At 45.6% G+C, this 15,888-nt stretch overlaps 1 protein-coding gene across 2 annotated transcripts; it reads left to right on the forward strand.

The window, feature by feature from the left end:
* Positions 1–4,383: 4,383 nt before the first annotated feature.
* On the forward strand, positions 4,384–15,659 carry fignl2 (fidgetin like 2). Of its 2 annotated transcripts, XM_053868190.1 has the most exons (3): positions 4,384–4,528; positions 5,092–5,306; positions 12,160–15,659. In XM_053868190.1, exons 2-3 carry the CDS (start codon positions 5,282–5,284, stop codon positions 13,299–13,301), a joined length of 1,167 nt encoding a protein of 388 aa, XP_053724165.1. In that variant the 5' UTR covers positions 4,384–4,528; positions 5,092–5,281; the 3' UTR covers positions 13,302–15,659. The 2 variants fall into 2 exon arrangements, with proteins under 2 accessions (XP_053724165.1, XP_053724166.1); XM_053868191.1 differs by lacking the exons at positions 4,384–4,528; positions 5,092–5,306 and adding an exon at positions 9,650–9,909.
* Positions 15,660–15,888: the final 229 nt, after the last annotated feature.

Genomic DNA, 15,888 nt, shown 5'->3' on the forward strand with positions numbered 1-15,888 from the left:
GTGGTGGTTTGTTGAAGATTGGAAATCATTGAGACGTAGTGCTGCCGTCAGAGCTGGAGGAGACCTGGAGGACTCCGGCCAAAGTGCAGCTCCTCAATTGACAGTTTGCACTTGATGAGGACGAAAGACACACAAAGAGATGATGTGTGCAAACACACCGGCTGGTGTGTGTGTGAGGCAGCGAGTGCTCGCACGCACGCTGCTGTGGCCGTGTGTTTCACCGTGAGCCTTGTTATTGACGGCCTTCAGTGGAGGGCTTTAAGTTTGGATTGAGCCCCTCTGACCTGACAGTGATTCATACATGCCTGACAGTATGTTTCCGTGTTCGGCACAGTGTATTGATCCTTCGCTTTTAAATCACTGAATGATACTCGAATGGGAGAATCATCATCATCCTCATCATCTGTTCTCCTGCTCCCAGTGGGGGAAGAATCCTCTTCCCAAGCTAAAGTCATCGTCCGCCAAGTCTGTGCCTTTTAACGTCATGCATCTCTGAGCAGAAAGTTCTCGCTCAGGCTGTAGAAGCACATTTTTCATGAATGTGTGTTCCGTTTACAGCAAGGAAGGAGGAAGAGGAAATGCAAATATGCGGCATGTGTTTCATTTATTTTCAACTTCTACATCCTGTTTTCGTTCGAGGAAGCCATTTTGGATCGCGAACTCAGGACGGTAAGAATTCTCCCGGTCACTTCTTGTCGTTCGTCTGTCCCCATGGTGATGGGATAAGTCGACTCAGAGACAGTGCAAAGGTCATCCCTACTTGTTTGTACTTCATTCCTCCATTGGTTTTTTTTACATGATGTAGGATAAGGATAATTTTCAAATCAAGACGCACATGTGGAGAAACAGGTTTTGCGTAATGTTCTCACTAACAATTATGTGGTACTTTTTTTTTTTACGTTTCTGTTGTCTATCTCTGACAGAGGCTCCTTAGTGGTATATATTTATCAGCCAACTAGGTTCTTTGCCTGTCTGTGTTCAAAATAACTTTAATAAGGCAGATTTGGATGAAATTTTCAGGAAATGTGTGCAATGGGACAAAGAACAAGGTGATGATAATGTGCCTGGATAGAGGATTTTTTTAAGCTTTATAAATTCTGCTCCTGTAACCTGCCTAGGTTAGTAGGACTAACCCTTGAGTGCCGAAATAGCTCAGTTGGGAGAGCGTTAGACTGAAGATCTAAAGATCCCGGGTTTCGGCAGTAATGTGGGCTCTGTTTTTATTACCTTAATTTTCTGGTGTGAGCTGAATCGCTAACTGCTTGGCAGAGGTTCATGCTCTCCTTGTGCTTTACTTGTTGTTGCGATTGCTTCTTAAACAGTTTTTCTCTTATTTTTCTATTATTTAAAAACCAGCAATTTTGTGTGTGTTTATGGAAGAACTAAAGCCTCCCTACAGAGGGCCATATCAGCTTGAGAACAAACAAGCATTTATACTGTTTCCACTGTGCTGAACTCCCTGTTGTCCCAAGAACGACCCAAACAGTTGGCTCAAGATGGTCTTTTTTTGGAGGAATCGTAGCTGGCAGCTGATCTAAATCTGGAGTACTAGACGGACTTTGGTCTAAGGTTTTCAGTCACTCTCTCCTAAGTTAGTGTGAGAACAGTGAAAAAGAATCACAAACCTCTCTTTCTCCTGGGTTCTGATTTCACATTATCATCACCAGGTTTTATCAATGAACTGAATACCAAAGTGTTCCTGCCACTCACTGCATGCTAAACAACTGTTATAATATACTGTGGGAATTGGAAGAGTCATAAATTACAGGTCAGGTTTTCTTCCTCAGCTCCGCCACTGTTCTAAATGTTACATTCAAACACAATTATTCCTGGACTCTGTGACTGTATCAGCCCAAAGACATGACCAAACCCATGTTTCCTGTTCTTTCACTGAAGAGATCCTGTTCCTGTTGATCTGGACATTTGTGTCGCCACAGCACAATTCTCTCTCATCATAGCCTGAGTTTCTCTATTGTGTTTCGCTAGAGTGTGTAACCTGGAGACTGACTTCAAACACATATAGCACCAGGAACTTCAGTAGACAATGGAAAGTTGTTGCTTGATAAAAAAGGACATGATCAGCTACTTAGAAAATTGTTTTCATATCTGGTACAAATTATTATTGTTATCAAATGTTTTACAAAATATCACCAAAAATATAAGCTCAAATAAGAAAACAGACACTTTTAGAAGTGTTTTTTAAATGACTATAGCAGTATGACCTTATTGTGAGGAGCAAGGTCAGTGGATGTGCCAAGCGTGGCCCTGCAGCTGCCAGGCCGTCTCCTCACAACCGTACTATGATTTGATATCGTCCACGTGTTGCTTATGCTACTCCCTGTACGTCCTCTCATGATGTGCGGCAGATATTTGAATCTCACATGCGCTGCTCTCACACATGCATCACGAGTGTTGGGCCGGTTCAGTGGAGCAGTGGGTCAGCCTTCAGCTGCTTGCGACAGAATTAGAGTGGCAAACAGCTGAGCTTCTCCGGGGTGCTATCATGTGACCCGTCCCACCCAGAGGGCCAAAAGGACCCTGGTTTAGAGTTTCCCTGTTCAATGCCCAGCATGAAGGTCTGTTTTCCTGGTGATGTGCTCCAACAGTTCCCAAAGCTGGGCCGTCCCACAAACTACTTCTCCAGCCCGCTGATATAGCCGCACCTTTGCACTGCAGTCATTAGCGCACACTCTGCCCTTTGTCCCGCGGCTCGTCCCGCTGACCTGCTTTGGGCCACATGGCTGCTCGCGAAGGTGCTCCTGACGTAACAGGAGAGCACATCTGGGGGCTTCCACTGCACACTGGCCCTGTATCAAACAGCCAAACTGATCATTGATGAATAGAACAGCCCCCGCAGCACATTTGTGATTGTTTAGATGTATTGTTTCCTTGCTTGCAAAACAACAGAGTGGCCATTTTCTTTCAGTGTCTGTCAGCAAAGCAGGTAGAGAAGAAAGAGCTGAGTGCTGCATTAGCCGCCGGTGCTCCTCTGAGTCACCTGATGAAAGGTCTTGTGTGGTGCGGCACAACATGGATTTTTTTTTTTTCAGCTGATACCAGTAACGGATTTCTCCCAATTTGCTGGATCCAGAAAAAAATGTGTAGCAAGCTACACAACAGTTTGGTCGGACACTATTGTTAGTATTGAAGGCACAGTAAAGCAGTGGTTTGAATTTGTAACCCTCTGTTCATTTCCATAGTTTATGGCATCACAAGCTACTCAACTGGAGGTGAGATGATCCCCTTAAAAAATTGCAAATCTTCAGCCATGGACCGGAGAAAACACACAATGACACACTTAAACCCATTATGATGTCGGACAGGCAAAACTCGATTGGCCGTGTGACATTATTATGTCACAAGAGCGGCTTCTTATACAGTGCACAGTCTGTTTTCAAAGAGCTGCAGAGATTTATCCAAATGCTAGTGTGTTAAAAAGCAACCGCACAGTAGGCAGCGCCCATGATAGTCCGTAGGAATCAGAATTAAAAGTGGCACGACCACGGAAAAGTTTGCGCTCTTGACCATTGCTCACACATGTCTAACATGTGCTTGTGCGTGTGTGTGTGTGTGTGTGTGTGTGTGTTTGGCACAGGACCTTGAGTGTTTACAGCAGAGAAACATGAGCAGTGGAGCAGATTGTCCCGCCTCCACCATAACTCTAAATGCAGAACCACAGCTGTGTTTCCATGTATAGGGAGCGGAGAGGGGAAACGTTTGTGAATATTTAGAAATGCCAGTGCAGTAAAACATGCCGGCGCATTCATCATGCGAGCACATATTGATAAGTTACAGGTGAAAAAAATTAACCTAGGCCTTAGTCAAGGGTTTGAGGCCAATGTAGAGGTCATTTGTCCGTATATGCAGAGGGGGGCAGGGGGGCGGGGGGGATGGGGTACAGCGGGAATTAGGTAATATTGACACGCTTGTTTCAACCCCACCCCTCCCAACAATACTTAGATCAATATAGCCGATCAATAGAAGTCATTGACAATAACTGAACTTCTCATGTGATCAGCAAAGGAGAAAATTCAGTGTTTTTCAGCAGGGTATGTCCCACAAGACATTCATCATAGTGCGGCCATCGGAAGCGAGCGCGTACACACACGCAGATAGAACACTCATATTCACACACCAGCACACACACCCACACACCACAGGGGAAAACAGGCTTTTTCTCTGACACGGCATGATTGGTCACTTTTTCCCTCTCTGTCCCTTCCTGCTGAAATAGTTTTAACAAAAGAGATGGAGCGGGAGGGGGAGGGGTGGTGAGCTTGGGGGAGGGGATGTATGTGCTGCTCTGTTGTCAACTAGGAAAGGGAGAGAGAGAAGGGAGGGCAGGTGGGAGGGAGAAGGGAGCTGGAGGGTGAGGGAGAGAAAGAAATGGTCCCAGTACAGAGTGCAAGCCACACACACACACACACATTCAAACACGGCGGCTGCCCTCTTGCAGTTGTTTGGTGGACTATTTTTATTTTTATTTTTTCAATTAAAGAAGCTCCTCGGCAGATTCAGGAATGACCAGGTCAGTAACTCCAGCAGCATTCAGATGTTCTCTTCTTTGGGCTTCATGTGTTTGATCCATATCTGCTATCAGGAATGTGTTCCTATCTGTGGCATATTTTCGGGTGATTATGTGCGAGTTCACCTGGTTTGTTTCATTTCTGGAAACAACTTGGTTCAGTTTGCCTATGGACAGCTGCTGGTGCAGCTGCATACTCATGTCTTTTTTGAATATGTGAAATATTACGCCATGTTTTATTTGTGTTGTGCATTACTGCGGCACAGTGCTATGTTTGAGTCTCATGTGTGTGGACTATTGTGGGTTTAAAGTTACAAAAAGTTGTATCCGCCGATGTGTGTATCCATGCCGTGTGGTTAGCGGTCAGAGAAGCCCCATCTGTTCCTGGGGCATTTGGAAACCTTGTCAATGAATGTGATCACTTACCGAGCTCTTTCCTGCTTCGCATGCATCTGTGTTGGCTAAGCCGGGGAATGGGAAAAGTTGCTTTGTGATTTTGGTGGGTTACAGCCACCCTCGCCATGTGTTGCTGTGACGTTGCTGACCCTGGCATGTGCGCTCCTCAGGTGGCAAGCAGTGTTGAGAAGTGAGGCGAACCATGAACGGATGCAGGAGGCCCATCACTAGCGCAGCCAGCAGCAACACAACCAGGGGAAGCACAAGTCCAGAGAGGCCCCGGCGCAGCATGCAGCTGGGCCCTCGCTAACACCCCTCGGAGCCGGTCCACCCCTCTCAACTCGGGGCCAGGACTGCAGAATGCTCAGTCCTGTCACCCCTTACAGTAAGTGCCAACTTATTTGCTTTCACACCAGTCGACTTTTACGGAGCTGAGTCCGAACCGGTCTCGGCTTACAGAGAGGAGTCCTGTTGAGACGGCTAATGGCTTTAGCAGCTTTATGTTGAGGAATTTCACAGAAAGTCTTTGGCCTCTGTTTTGCCTTCGCGGCCATGTGAACACAGATGCAGTTTGCTTAAACAGGTTGCAAACAAAATGTGTCCTTTTGTCACTTTTCAAGTTTTGGAAGGGAATAAATGGACGATCCATTTGTTTTAGGTACAATTGAATACAAAATACCAAGCGTGTATAACACCAAAACGCCAGTTTCTTGCGGCCTGGTATTTTTACAACAACCACAGAGATTGTAGATTAAAATATATGCATGTTTTAGCCAAGGCGTCTCTTACAGCTCACATGATGCTGAGCCCCATGACGGGGACCGAAAAGAAAATTTGTCATCACTCCAGTCACAAACTTTGGCACATTTGTGTGGCGAAAACAAGTGTGTTTTCTTCACACCAAATCGTGTTTGTCTCAGTCGAGCAGCACAACACAAACATGTGCACTGATCATGCATGAAAGGTTGCTATCCGGCCTGATGAATATGCTTCTATTGATTGACCGTGCTATTGATTCGGCTGAGCTTTAACAGGATTACGACACTAACCTGATTGGAATAATGCAACAGGGATTTACTTCTACATGCATTTTAAAATTCCATCAAGCAGCCGAGTGGATGCTGGAAGGCAGAGGGAGAGGCTTTTTAGAGAGGACTGAAGTTTTGCTAACATGCATCTGTCACATTCCTCCTTCCAAACGACTCGCAGCCTCTTGATAGATTTCAGGCGGAGACTGGGACTCGCCTGTTTGTTTGGGCTGTGATGGTGCCACCGTGGCTCTTTCAATGAGTCTGCCGCAACAGCACGGTCACCGACGCCTCATGGCGGCTTCGCTTGTGCCAGAGTCAGCGGCGGCTTTGACTTGCTAGTCGCCAGGGTGAAGCGTTTCTGTGAATAAGAGTCGGGCCATTAGTAGGTTGCTGTCAACAGCCAGTCATTAGTGCTTTATAATAGGACGCATAAACATGGCCCTCCGCCTACACACACACACACACACACATTAGGCCTCCATTGTAACCACAAGAGCTTGTTAAGCAAATGATAGCACACCTTAGATCCTCATTAGGTGCCACGGTAAAGAGTGGTAAAATGACAGAGCCAGCAAAGTGAAGGGCAGATGGAGAGGACATTGGTCAGCTGCAGCCTGATATATGAGTGGACACAATAAGCAGTGAGGGGGGGGGGGCAGGCAGGCCACATGTGTGTGTGTGTATGAGAGAGAGAGACCTAAAGGGAGAGAGGGGGATGGGTGAAACTGACCACACAGGCTCGGACACAGCTCTGGCTTTACTACCACACACAAGAATGAGACAAAAAAAACAAGTCAAAAGTGAAGTGGCCTTCCCTGGTGAGCTACGCTTCACCGCTGCGGCGGCTCGGGCCGAATCCTTCGCTCCGGTGCTGACTTGTCGGTGTTTAAAAACCAATCAGATATGATAAAGTATCTCTGGCTGACAGCATACAGGCTGGGTGGACTGCACCGGCCTGCAGCATAGGGGGAAGGGAAAGTGTCCTCTCATTCTCTTCATGAGCTCAATTTTAGACTCTGATCGTGGCTTACGTAACCGCTCAACTTTCATTTACCGTGCTGCTCCGCTGCCGCTGGTCACTCGGCGACTTCAACGTATATTTTTGTCCCGTTGCTCCTCTCGATGTGCTGCGTATTGATCTTGACATGCAGAGAGAATGAACTCTAACTCATACAAATCACCTGATCATTTGCCTCTCGCAGATGGGGTCATTCATTACTGGGCTGTTAGCAAACATGGCGCACCTACTTTTGGAAGTGGACAGTGTGCGAGCATTTTTAGAGGATATGTGCTTTGTAAATAGATCTCAGGTTAGATTCCTGACATTCCAGCGGCTTGACTCATCCCAGCGATGACCAGGAGTCGCTCTGTCTGTTCACCAGCTGAAGCTCCAAGAGACTGAGACCAACTTTGCTCAATGATCTGTCCACCGCACTTTCAAGAGCGTCCAAAAGAAAAAACTGCTCCCACTTCTACGGCTGAGCAGGAACATCTGATGCCATACAACCCCCCAAATGCTATTTGAGTTCGCCCCTTCCCCCATGTCCACTTTCATCTAATTAACCTCTAATTACTCATACTGGCCATGCAACGGGCCGCGCATCGAGCAGACGCTCTGCAAGCTCGCATGACTTGCAGAGTATGTGGGAATCATGTGACAACGGTGGCTGTTTCAAATAGCTGCTGCATCCTCCAGAAAAGTGTGGATTTCTCTGTGGTTTTAACGCGGGCTGTGGATGGCGTGGAGGCTATTTTCACTGCCTCTCTTCATCAGATCGATGGCCTGGGTCTTTACAAGAATCCTTCCCTGGATGTTTTTGAGAGACCACAGACCCACCATAAGCTCAGAAATGGAGTGCCGTTTTAGAGCCAGGCCTTTTCACATCAGTGTCATTTCACATCAATGACAAAAGACTCAACTCTTATGTAGGTATTAAGTTAAAAAAAACAAAAAACGTTATGCTTGTAAAGACATATATGACACACTTTTTACGGAACAAATTCTAAGTATGTTTATCTTCAATAACCGAGACTCCATGACACTTGAGTCATTGCAGCAATTTGACAAGGTTCACTAAGAAAAAGCAGCCAGTCGGTTGTTTCCAATTGAGTTAGTGTCGATTTTCACAGTGTTTCAAAACAAATGGAAAAACAACATACAGTTCAGTAGACTAATTTGTCCTCAGTGTTGAGAGTTCAGAGTGGTTCTGACTCTTTCTTCTTTTATTTCTATTCTTTTTTCTATTTTTATTTCTTTTATTTATTCGTGGAACCATTATATACTTTTCAAAGTATCTTGCTGCTATTTGAGAATGCTCTGTCTATGAACAATCTGAACTTATTTAAGATTGAAGTTTCTCTTCATATAATGGAAGAACAGTCAGGCTTTGAGCTAAGTTCATGCTGATATATTTAGGAGAAGATGAAAGAGGCCTGTCGATGTTCAGCTGAAGTGAGGAGACATGACTCTCTTCTGCTGATTTTCACAGGTCCATGCATAGAAAATTAGGAATTGACCAAGACTATTTCACTTAGATGTGTAAAATCCATCCTAAATAGCCTAAAATTGTAGTAGGGAGTAGCAGTGAGGCAAGCTCCTATGTTGTTATACCCCAAACTCTTCATGTTCATGAGAGGATCCATGTCAGGAGGAGGATAAGGGTTCACTTGTTTTGTCATCTTTTCCTTAATTAATATTTGTTGGTGCAATTTCTGGACTTCAGCTGCGCAGGCGAAGTAGTGATGACCTTAGACCCGCCTGATTTGACTCATTTGAAGTGTCTGTGACACATTATAAGAGGTGGGGTTGAGTGACCCTCATGTGTTTATTTGTTCACTCTGAAGTGACTTTGCAACTAAAGTCTTAGACTTGCTCCATGTGCTTGAGTGTGCAGTGAGGTTGTTGCTGCTAACCAGTGAGTGGAGCGTCTTTTTAAGACAAATATCTATGTTAGTCACACGTTTGTCACACAGCGATTCAGTCATCATGGGGGGGGGGGAGACATACAGTAGGCAATGATAAACTCCTCTTTCTAGATGTAGAACTATCAGCAGTGTGAGGTAATACAGTACGTAGCTGCAGAAGAGGTTGTTTTGCGTGTGCGGTTGCTCCGCTTCCGGTCATGCCTATTTGTAAACATGACCAAAACGTGATCGATTCACCACAAAACACATGTGTTAGTTGGACCGCTCCCTCCAGCAAGCTTTTGAGGAGGGGCTGTAAGCTGCAAAACAAGTCAAACACAAATGGCTTTTTTGTGCTCGCCATCTCTTTGAAATACACTCTAGCTTCCAAAGTTGTCTATGGTGAAATGCGAGCCACCACACTGGAGGCCAACGCCGCTGCTGTACGACAGTATGATCATCAGAGTGATTAAAGAAAGCTGCAGAGCACCAAGCCGGCTTAGCTCTCATCTTTGTCTGGTGGTAAGCCAAGCATGGTCAAGAGCAGAGGGGTGTTAGATTAGAGTAAAGGTTTGTCGCACTCATCCCTCTTCAAACCCCCACTCGGCTTTTACGCCGCACAGGAATCATTTCAAATCAGACGGCTTCCAAAGCATCATATTTGACAGTGCACACTGCCTGCTTCAGAGGCCATAGGTGTAGTTTTTTGGGCTCCGCGTGTTGTCCAGGGAACTTCAGTCTGATTGCGACTGACAGCGCTGACACTAGCATAAGCCTTCAATCATCTAATCCTTCATTAGTCTGGTTGTCACAGTCTGGCCCTTAAACCAATGCGGACCCTGGAGTGCACTCTTCCGTAGTCTGATCTCCGGGAGATCCACTCGATAAGTTTGAACATTCTTCTGCTGAATTTTGATGAGGATTTGCAACACAACAGATTATTGAGATCCAATATGTGTCGGGTAGATTATGGACCATCTGGTGGTGCTGGGGTGAGAGGAGTAGATTGAAAGCAAAGTGGCAAACACTTGCCAGCAGCCAGCGCCATGACCAGTAAGTAACACGAGGATGCTGTAATGTGTCGTGAAATATGTCGCATGTGTTTGAGTTTGGCCACATGGCCAAACGTTCTGCTTCCAATTGCGCTGTCAGCATATTCGGATGTGATCGGCACTCTCTTGGAAATGGGAATATAAGATCCCAAACATATATCTTAGATCGACAAACATCGATTGAAAATGTGTTATGTGTAGTTTGTTGTTGTTTGATGCTGGATTCCCCCTCCCTCTAAACAATATAGCAAATGCTTGTGTTTTCACTTTAAACTATTGTCCATTTCTGACACTTTAGTCCCCAAAGTATCATGTGAACTGAAATATAAAAGAGTTAACGCACCCCTTCATTTTCTGTATGATTTGCTAGTTTACAACACACTAGCAACTAGTATCGCCGCGTACTGGTGTTTGAACATGTCTGACTGTTATAGTATTTTAAAATGGAAACAAGAAAGATCTAAAAATTGAAATATTTTTAGGAGCATAAATCAAGGCTTCAATATTTAAAGCTTGTTTTCATGCTGAATCACCGTGGTTTTATTGTGTGTTTGCCGTTCATGGATTTGAAAGTCCAGCCTATTCAAGCTAGCTAAGTAATAGCAAGGCGTCCTTGGAATTCTGCAGCTCCTGGCAAATTGAGAAGTGATGGCAGCCCTTCGTCAATCTGGACAAGTGCTTGTAAATCTTGGTGCCTGCTATTTTCTGTGAGAATCTGCGCCGTAGTAAATAATATACACCAGGAGACAATCACTCTGGAAGCTGCAACAAGGCTGAAAATGGAGGCTGTTGTTTACATCCAGAAGCGGGTCAGATGATGTAGGTTAGATCTAAGTCTTAATTCTCCGGCATCATGATGCAATGTCATCAAAATGTGTAGATTAATATTTGTTCAGCTTCGGTTATCTAGCAGCTGAGCACTCGCCCTGTTTTGTGTGCGACTTTCAGCATCATCACAGTCCCGGTGCAACTCACAAAAATTCACCTTATCTTTTTCACATTGAAAAGAAAGAGGCTTGTGAATAAAAGTAATGCGGTGTGCTGGTCTGAGCAAGTCAGAAGGGTTTTAGCAGCCTGCCCTCTTTGTTTATTGTGTGGCTGTCCAGCAACATGTTGAGGGTGAATTCCCCAGAGCACAGGGAGTTTTCATATCCAGGGTGGAGCTTGTGCTGCTTGAGAGCGCTACGATCCCTGGATTGGATCAGCGGGATTATTGGGTTGAAGGATCATTTAATTTAGGGATCAACATGTGGACCGTTTAGACGCCCATCTGGTGGTCCTGCAGGACATGTGACACACAATCTAGTATAGGCTGCATGGAGACGGTTTTGGAGTGCATATCCTCTTTCGCAACACCATTTACTCGATTCCAGGAAGGGAGCGTTGTTGTAAATAAAATGGAGCCAGGTCTTCCACAGCGACGCTTTAGGGAGAGAGGATGAAAATAAAGCCCTCTCTCAGATTCATTGATCTGATGTACACCTGGCTGAGCAGCGTCTCCTGCACATGTCCTGCATCTGACCAGCGCTTCTCTGCTCTAGCGCTGTTGCAGGGATCCCCTCAGACCCAGGCCTGTGGCCGGGACAGTTTAATAATACTCTGCAATGCCTGGAATGTCAGCCCTAATACCAGTTCAAGAAGACAAGGCCCTGAAAAGCCAATCAAGGCTGAGAACCTCCAGGATACTGGATGACTTTATTTGCCAAAGTGTGGAAGCAAAATGCCACTTGAATCTTACACGACTGCTGCTGGAATGGACGGCAACAATTGCGATGCTGTTTGTAAGAGTGTGGCCACAGTGTTGTATGGAAACTACTCTGGCCCCCCTTATGAGCTGTACCCACCCCCTTTCCCTCTCTGTCCAGCACACCCCTGAGGTTTGGGCCAAATTAGATCACACGCTCAGTGGGGGTAGCTTTGTGGACTAAGAGACTCTCTAAGAGACAACAATGGTCCCAATGTGAGGCAGGCAAAGGCAGCGGGCAGAGCGCAGGTTGATAGAGGCTTATCGCCGTGGAAACCAGGCTGGGGGCTATGTTGGCAGCTCCGCATAAAGATTAGAGTGGCCGTCCCCTGCCTGGATGTGACTGTGCAGAAGGGCTCAGGCCATCATTGACAAGTGCTTGCTGACTTGGCTGATTATGAGGAGAGACGAATGTGAAACAGGACTTTTGACTTCCTACTGAGTTTTGCAAAGCTGAGTGGAACTCTTGTCACCATTCTCTAACCTCTCTGGTGTTGTTTCTGGCAGGTCTGTTGAAGATGCACTGGTCTCCGGAGCACACCGCCCCCTTATCTCAGTGGCCTGAGCAGCACCTAGACGTCACCTCCACCACCTCTCCCCCGACCACCCACAAGCATGAACATTACGCCGTGACCGCTCGCCGCGGTTACGCCCCGGCTGGTTATCCATGGGCCAGCGATGACATATCGGCCCTCACAGCGTCGTCACTTCTTAAGCGCTACGCGGAGAAGTACTCAGGTTTGGAGCTTTCTTATGAGCGTTCTTCTGCTGGGGCCTATTCAGAGCCCGGACCCTTCTTGAAGACAGAATCTGAGCCCTGGTCGCTGAGTCAGGGTATCGAGTGTTACCCTGGATTGGATACGCTGAGCAGTTCAAAAGTTGGATCTGCGTCTGTTGGCATCCCAGCGACAGGAAGTGTAACAGTAGTTAGCAGTAACTTGGCGTCTGAACCAGGCTACAGCGGAGCAGGCTCCTGCAGTGCCCCATCATCTCAGGAGTACCCCTCTGCTTATAACGGCACGTATCTGCCTTCTGGATACTGCCCCCAGCCTGGCTCCGCCCTTCCTCCTGCCCCACTTCACCCTCTGCAGTCCACCCCAACTCTAGTGCCCAGCTATGGCGCAAGCACTCCAGTCTACAACTACCCACCAGGCTGTTACCCCCAAACCAGCCTGGCCTCTGGATACAGTCACCCCAGTGCCTCATACTTACCATCAGGCATCAGTGCCCCGACCCCTCTTGCCCCGAGACCCACAATGGTAGGGGGGAACTACAGCTATCCTGCTCACGGCCTTGGTGGAAGTGCAGACACTGGGGTGCCCCTGAAGCGCAAAGCCTTCGAGATGGAAGAGGAAGGACAGGACGGAGCGGAGGGCGAAGGGTCACGCTACCGAAAGTACGGAAATGGACACAGCAAAGGTAACGGCCACGGCAACGGCTACGACATGAGCAGCTCTGATGCACAGGCCTACAAAGCTGGAAAACCCCTGATGACGCCCCCCTATGGTGGAACAGGAAACTACAGTCCACCCTCAGGCCTTGCAGGAGAAAGTGTATCAGGGGAGCACAACTTTCCTCATCAGCAGAGAATGTCCATGAAGATTCCTGCATCGCACACGCGGTCTGACGACCCCACCGGTGGGCGCTGACCGCCCAGGATGAGTTCAAGCCAAACAAGTTATTAACCCACTCAGTGACTTCACGTTTGTTGATCATTTTTCATTTGAACAAAAATGGGCACAAAAGGGGAAACTGCTGTGCCTCTTTTATATATATATAAATATATCATTGTGTTTGTTTTCCAAAGATCGGCAGAGGCCGCCATCTTAGTCTTAGAGGTGAAGTCGAGGCATTCTCTGCGTTTGAACATTGAGACAGTCAGTTGGATGAGTGTCTATTTCTCTCAGGATACTATTTATTTCCTCCCTGCTACTGAGGCAGCAGCGCCGCCTGGTGGCAGCTATGGAAGATGGAGCGATTACACAGCATGTGGCCGTTGATGGCGTAGAAGGCCTTTGACTGCAATATAGTTCTACTCAACATGAAGTGAAAATCATCTCAGACCAAAAACAGAAAGGAAAGCAATAACGAAAAATGTGAGCTTAGCTTTCAGCTGTAATCAGCACAATCACTGCAAACTGACACGCTGATTCGGAACCTTCTCCCTTACCTTCTCTTCCCTGTTTTCTTTGACCCTCCCGCTTCGGTTTAGATGGCAAATACCACGCCACATGTCACGCCACGTTGGTTCACTTTAGTTAGACGTGGGAAGGAAGGAACCAAAATGACCCGATGTTTGCTTTAAAAACGCACGACATTTACAATGAAAGAGTACTTTTGAGAAGTACAGTATATCTGGACCTCTACGGTAACACACAAAACTCGCAGTGTAAATAAAGACAGGACACAGACGCACAGTTCAAACGGACATATTCAAGCTTTACGGCATTCTGTGGGAAGGCGTGTCCGTCAGGAGTTTTCTTTTCTAAGATGCATTCTTTTTGTCTTTTGCGCCTGACCAGCGCAGTACTTGTGTTATTGAATACTCAGGAAGAATATTGTTACCTCGGAATGATGAAATAAGAATGTATTTTAATCCCTTTGGGTGTTTCTTTGGGGGGGGAGGGATGGGGTGCTAGATTACAAAGCCACGGCTTTGTCAAATACTCTGAACTTGTCAGGAGAACTACGAACTTACAAGGCCTTTGATGGACACACACACACACACACACTCACACACACACACATATATATATGGTATGAACTATGGGTATATATGAACTTGATGGGAAATTTTGGAAATGTTTTTGGAGATAGACACATGCACACAAACATATTATCTCTGGGAAATAAATTGACCTTTTTAATACTAAGGCCTGAAATGTTGAATGTAATTCAGATTTTTTTAAAGGACATACATGCCATAATGTACATTGATGATGTTTTTAAATATATGAAACATATTTTCTTCATGTATAGATGTAATTCTCTTATAGGTTGTTTTTTTTTGGTTGGAGATGATGAGTGACATTTAAATTGTTAGTATTCGTAGTTAGCGGTGGGAGGAAGCGAGTGATCAAAGACATATCAGGGCAAAGGCAGCGCAGTAGCTGCTACAGATTTGTCTATTCAATGTCTTAACAAGGTTCTTATTGCGTGGGCGAGTACTGGAGCCTCACCCTCAAACCTCATCAGCTCATTTCCCTTCATGCTTTTTCATTGCGTCGTAGCACGTTGCTCGACTTCATTACTGATTTGTGCCTCGGAAGTTGGAGCCAGGAAAGCTGCGGCCCGGTTGCGGCACAGCTGAATGAAATACGGGCCCGTCTCTATCTGTGTTGACAAACAAAAGCAGACAAACCAAACCACAACTGGAACATCGAACAGCTCAGCTTGCCGTAGTTTATTCCCAGGATTGATCACATAAGACTTCCGAGCACAAATGGAATGAAGGTGAAACTGGGTTTTTAAGACATTCATCTCACTGTTGAAACCAAACTCTGATTATAAATAAGTGTTTACCCCCCTCCCCCCAGATTCTCGGAGAGCTTCATGACAAAGGGAGCTCTTGAATGTTTTCCACTTTGCTGCTGAGAAACAGTATTTTGACGTTACTTTGATTCATTGATATTTTGAACATGAAACTGTCCTGTTCAGGAGACATACGACTTCAGTGTTATCTTTGTAATACTTTTCGTTGTATCATGTGCATTCTCTGTAACCATTTCTACCTCATTTTGACAACATGGAAATATTTATATCTCGTCATTATCACATGCCAGCAATGCTTCGACCTCTTGACCTGTTCGAGTCTACCTCACGCGAGACTGTTGTTGTGTCATGGAAATGAAGATGCCATACCAAAAAGTGCTTGAATTTGTCTTTTTGTTCCATTGAATCTTTTTTTCTTTCACCAAAGTTAGTGTAAAAAAATATATACATATATATATTAAAGAATCGCAGTAATGATGGTTGATTTTTGCTACATCATCTGCTGTTGCTTTTGTTCCAAAAATTTCAGCCCCACTTTGAAACACTGACATTCAAATCACAAACTCACTTTTGAACAACTAAAACCTGACTGTGTTTCAGCTATAAGGACATAGAACATAATAGAATTGGACTTTTAATGTTTTGGTTCTTTCTGCCAGTGTTTAATAAAACATTAAAATGAGGCTAGCAGTTAGCTTTGTTTAAAAATTCATATATATATATAAAACTATTCTAAAAACTATA

The sequence above is a fragment of the Synchiropus splendidus genome, chromosome 6 (genome assembly GCF_027744825.2).
Source record: "Synchiropus splendidus isolate RoL2022-P1 chromosome 6, RoL_Sspl_1.0, whole genome shotgun sequence".
Lineage (NCBI taxonomy): Eukaryota > Metazoa > Chordata > Actinopteri > Syngnathiformes > Callionymidae > Synchiropus > Synchiropus splendidus.